We start from the raw sequence: 6000 nt of genomic DNA on the forward strand, positions 1-6000 counted from the left end.
ATTTAATTTTTCAGAGGCTGAAGCAGGAAATCCACCAATCATTGTGTTAGAGTACAGAGCTCTAAGAACAGGCATCTCTATCCTGGAAAGAGATAAATGTACACACAAACATAAAAACACACAGACCCTATCAGTAGCCAAAGAGGGCCAGAGGGATCATTAGTGAAGGAAGAAGATCAGATATCGCTAATTCATCTTGGTCAAAAGGATTAGAGACACAAGCAGAGAGAAGGGGATATATACCGGGCGCCTGTGAACATTCCTGGTTTAATGTACTATTGTGATTTTGGAGTCATTAATCAGACACCAGTAGACACACGCCTACATAATGTTTCACTCACTCGCAAATGCAGTTCAGGTTCTAGTTCAGAAAGGTCAAGGTGACTGTTGTTAGTGTAATTCACAGAAATCATTAGCAAATGGTAGCTCATGTTAGAGATTAACCATTCGAGTCTACAATCTACAACACAAATAATCACGATTATGTTATGGAAGGTTAACGCTTAGTGACGGCAACATTAAGTATTTTCTATATCATTTGTCCCTACTTTGCAGAGAACAGAGAAAACTGTAGTGGTGTGGTGTGGGGCAGTGTGCAGCCTTCCAAATGTAATAGAAGTAGTTCGGTCAGGAAAAAAGCCAAGAGTCGGAGTAATAAATTGTTGACTGTGGTGTTTCTCCAAGTGCAAAATCAAACAGGAAAAGCCTAAAATCCAATTTATAACAAAATTAAATGGCTTGCCAATGGATCCAAGCATCCTGGATCCATTAAGACAAGTGGATCGCACATTCCAAGATGTTGTCCTGTGCGTGTTCGGGCTACTCGTTCTTCTGCACACAATAAGCCTGAAATAATTTATTGTTGTTGACGTTCCAAATTTTATGGAAGAAAACCAATCAAACAAGGAGTCAGCCCAGGGTGCCACACTTGTCACTGTTTTACATGTTCTCCATTTATAATGAAACAAGTGTTTTGGGGCCACATGATCCAACAATAGTGCTGTTATGTATGAAAATCATCTCAAAGCCCGATGAGTTTCTCTCGACTGTGTTGATAAACTTCAAGCGCTATAGTTCCAGTTTGACACTCGGGTATATTAAAGTTTCATTTTATAGACATTTTAACAACATTTACCAGCTAAAAACAATTCACAGACGTTGCATTTACATCAAGAAAATCAAATGCCAAAGTTCGATAGACTATAGAAAAATCACCATGGTACTAACAAGCAACAGCTTAGTTTTTTGTGTAATTTCTAATAGCTAGTCAAACTACAGTGAGTTGCAAAACAAAAGAAAACTGAAGAAACAACACTTAAAAGTCAACAGGTGAAAAGCCTAACTATCAAAAAAAAAAAAAAAAAGAACAGACGGCTTGTTATCTTAAGTTTAACACATTTAAGTATCAAAACTAAGAGAACCCCATGTGACAAACAAGCAGAACATCCATTAGTTTATTATCTCATTAGTCCCTTTATGAAATTCCGAACAGGAAATTTGAATAGATGAATTATTCAAACAATAACAAATTAACATAATATAAAAGCAAAAGAAAACAGACAAACCATTGCGGTTGGGAATTATTACAGCTTAAAGTCAAATTAAATTTTTTTTGACGATCAAACTCAGGCTATCATGCATCACACCAAATATTTATTTATTTTTTGGGGGGCAGGGGGGGGGGGGCTGGCTTTTGTTACGATACAGATTGTGGGTATTTTGAGCTGCAAAGATAACAGGAAATAGCATAAGTGGTAAAAACCCTTCAGACTCGAGTAACAGTAGATTGGAGAAAGCAGGCACCCAAAGAAAATAGTCGGCTGCGCTGCTGGGAGTGTCATTTGTGCAATTTGAAGGGTGCACACATGCACAAACACAACTAAACAGTGCCACACGAAGAACCAGGATTGCACTCCTGATGCTTCAGTACCGACGAACTCCAACTGTGTATTGTACTGTAGCTGATGAAAAGACTCAAATATTCCGCAAAACATATGGCAGAATGGAATCAAGCAGAGAGGCAAGGTAGTGTAAACAAAATAAAAAGAGGAGATGATGCTACAGGGATATAAAAGAGATATATAACACCTGAGTGTATGCTGAGGATGAAAACACCATGTATGTCCCCCATCAGACAATACAAACAACTCTAATCCACCAACACAAGTAAATGTATAAAAATCCCGAGTAGCCTTTTCATACCTCATATAATGTGCTCTGAAAGACTATTTCTCCAGAACACAATATTTAACCTCTCATATAAGAATTCACAAAAGTCAGCCATCAAGTAACCACCGCATGGTTTGACATTGAGTGGCCTGCCGAGTAATGCTTCTCGGTTTATTTAAAGAGTTTACTTAAAGGTAAATCTCTGGTAAAGCTCTAGTGTTGGTAAATGTGCAGAAGAGCTCCAGCTAACACTGCTTTCTTCTGCTTGAAACTTTTCAATAATATTTTCACTGTTTACAAGTCTCATAAGAGGAAAGCTGTAAAATCAAATGAGTCCTGAATCACAGTGGTGAATGTGGGCAATAATGGAAATGATGATAATGTTGGCGGTTGACTGCAACAAAGGGACAGTGATTGAAAGTATCCTACCGTGGTCTGTAATTTTACAAGACACGAGATAGAGCTCCTTCAAACTTCTCCCCTCCTTGGCAATGATTTCCACACACCTACAAAGAGACACAGAAAAACAATAAATGTTTAAAACATCACCAGAAGCATCTGCGTCGTGTATATTGTGTTTCAATATTCCTTGAGGGCAACACTGCAATGCAATCCTCGATTATGCACACGCACACAGGCACGTCGGATTATTCCACAGTAAAGGTTAAACAGCACTGCTGCAGGGTCATCTTTTAACACACATATTAATAATTAAATACCTGATCTGATTAAAGAAGTATGCATCAACACAGCCAGAGTGTGTGTGTGTGAATATGTGCATGTGTGTGCCTCTCATACACACATTAGTTGTAGGCCTGCTCACTTCAAAGAGGCATATCTGCATTCAGTCCACTGTCTGATCCCGAAGGACCAACACAGTGTGAGTGTGTGTGTGTGATAGATAGACAGCATACACTAGAGAGTGCCACGGGGAAGATCAGAGTATCTGTATCAAATGATTCTCTTTAAATGTCTCTAATGAGAGTAGTGCGTGCTACAAGTAGATTTTGATCAACGCATTTGACCCATTAACCTTCAGGAGAAAATGTTTTGATCTTGACGCTGGTGTTCTTTCATGAAAATTTATGAGACAAAACAGACTAGAAGCACATACACATGCATACTGTACAGCTCTCGTGTGTGAAAACAGAGGTGGGAGAGAAATCGTGATGTTCAGCTGACTGTTGCAGGTGAGTTTCAAATCTCAAATACAGAAGTACTAGTATTCTGTAAGAAACTGCTTTACACAAATCTGAACTGGCGACTGGAGGTTACTCCAAAATGCACTCCATGAAAGTCCAGGAGCATGAGTGAGAATCTGAGATTTCTTTCCTTTTGTGCTGTTCATGGCACCTCTTTAATATCTAGCAAAAAGGACTTAAAATACAATAACGGCTTGCATAAGATAGATTTCTTTTGTTTTTTTCTCCACGAAGAATTTAAGGTTGCCCGGTTCATGGATTTCATTTGATGTGTGATATATATAACACCAAACTAATCAAGGAGTAAACAGGTGCTAGAGAGAGAAGTTAAAATGTGTGTTATATTTTTGAAATTCTTATTTCTGAGTGGAGCCAAAGCTGTTAAAATGTGTACTGACCCATCTGCTTTAGTTCACTGGACTCCATCTTTATATTTTGCCTTTTCTATTAAATTTTTGTTGCAGCGGTCCTGTGAGTCTCTCCATGTTATCAGGTTGTCTTTCACCCACTTTTTCACTGTCACTTCGCATCTCTGCCTGTTTATTTTCCTCTTTTCCTCTCTGCTTCTTACTTCATCCCACCTTTCTTGCTTTGTATAGCTACTCTTCTGTATCTCTGTCTGCGGCCTACTGTGTGATGGGGATAAAAGAAAACACAGACAAGACCTGTTGAAATTGGCAATTCCTGACTCAAGATTGTGCTGTGGCCAGCCTTAGATTAGAATCAGTTACCGCAGGGTCACAATATCATGCTGTTTGTTCGGGGGCTACAGTATTAGACCTGCTAATAAATTAATGTACTGGGAAGAGCTGGTGAGGAAACGGATAAAAAAGAAAGCAGCAATTGAGGGACTGCGACAAAGGCCGAGGCGAAGTGCATCCTCTGGGAGCTTGTTACACTGTGCCCAGGTCCCCAGGGTTAGAGCAAAAGCAATTAGATCAGACATCAATGAACGCGGGAGGGAGCAGGGAGAGTAACTACAGCAGGAGACAGTAAGTAGAAATTTCTGTACAGTAGTCGAAGGGCTACATCATGGGAGACTGACAGATCTAAGCAAGTGGGGGAGAAAGAGAAGAAAGACTAAGAGGCCATTAACAAGGCCTGAGTGAGGTGAAATGACAGGAGGTGGGATCGAAAAGAAAACCAAGCAAAACGAAGCAGAGGTGCACGAAGTGATAACCAAGACATGGTTCATGCAACCTGGATGGGCTTCAAGATGCATAAACACCACACAAACACCACGAAGGTCAGCTAGCATTAGCAATCTGATCCTTTTGAACAGCGTACAGACCCCCATAGCTAAAACCCCTCAATGGATATAGTGTTCATGTTTTGACAGAGCACAGGAGCCAATCAGCATGAGTCAGTTGCAGTGATGCAAGCACACAAGTGAGGTTCATAACAGTTTTAAGGGAGTGGCAGGCCTATACATTATTATAGTAAAGATGCAGGTGGGTTTTTAAAAAAAAAAAACAGATTGCTTTCTTTTAAAGGCCCCAGGGGGTCAAGCCTAAGTTCTCTGATCTGCAGAGTGTGACAGGACACTGCTGGTGGCTTCAAAGCCTTTCTCCAGCATTGCCCATCTTACTTTTAGTTGTTTATGCAGAAACATGAAAGTGAAAAGCTGAGGTGTTGGCACAGAAAAGACCACTTTGTTGGTACGGAGGACTGAAAATGGATTACTCATATCAAGTGTTACGGGAGTGAAGCTCTCAGAACTGGGACGACATGATAAATATTTGTATTTAGCTGTGTTCTTATTTGCTTCAAGATAGAGTAAAAGTTTTTAGGGAAAGCTGGTCTTATCTGAATTTCCTTGAGAGTTTGTAAGTGCACTTGTTCTTGTTTTTGGCTTACTATATAACCCTAGACTTAATGAGCATGGCATTTGAGAGAGTGATCGTGTCAGCACTCTAAACGAATTCATAGTGATGAAATGCATGCAAATTAGAAGGAAATTCACAAGGAAATCTTTTTACACATTGTTTAGCAGCAAAGTCACCAAGGTTGGCTTTTGTCAGATTTGACAGGTGATTCTCAGACCATTGGTTTTATTCTTTTTCATTTATATAAGAGCTTAATCTAGGGAGAAAAAAAACACTGCCTGATAATGCTGGAAGGAAGGATGCTATATGATAAGGCCTTCTTGCATAATCATTTTGGTAAAACATATGAATGCAAACATGAAGCGGAGGAAGACAAGATCATTGCAATGTTGTTGAGAAACTACTGGTAAATGGGGACGAAGGTGGGGTGAAGAAGAGGAAAAGGAAAATGATAATGATTAAAGACGTTTTAGAAAGAAAAACATTAGAAAGACAGAAAGGTGGTGGATATGATGAGGAAAGCAGACAATAGATGTAGAGGTTAGTTGTTGACAGAATGACACAGCTGATGTCAGATGAAGGATTAAGAAAAGCAGTTTGAAACAGAGGTGGACTGATGAAGTGACAGAAAAATCTGGTGATGCGGTGATGATAAAACAGTGTAAGAGGCAAGAAGAGAAATATCACTGAAGAAGAAAATCAAGGAGTAGAAATGATAAGCTAGAAGATAACTTCTTTTACTTTGTACTATATTACTGAGGCAATGATAAGTGAAGAAGAAGCAGACAGACAATGATTCACCA

The 6000-nt window shown here is 39.4% G+C and overlaps 1 protein-coding gene across 1 annotated transcript in view; it reads right to left on the reverse strand.

Annotated features, from left to right (window-relative positions):
- Positions 1–6000, reverse strand: part of fbxl17 (F-box and leucine-rich repeat protein 17) — a 222769-nt gene that overhangs the window by 68983 nt on the left and 147786 nt on the right. The window contains exon 9 of the mRNA XM_086314716.1: positions 2599–2675. Coding sequence (XP_086170842.1) covers positions 2599–2675 — 77 coding nt within the window. The remainder of the gene's footprint in view (positions 1–2598; positions 2676–6000) is intronic.

The sequence above is a fragment of the Aulonocara sp. 'chitande type north' Nkhata Bay genome, linkage group LG12, assembly GCF_057382095.1.
Source record: "Aulonocara sp. 'chitande type north' Nkhata Bay isolate Kocher_YH1m ecotype deep benthic linkage group LG12, A_spYH_male_GT1.1, whole genome shotgun sequence".
NCBI lineage: Eukaryota > Metazoa > Chordata > Actinopteri > Cichliformes > Cichlidae > Aulonocara > Aulonocara sp. 'chitande type north' Nkhata Bay.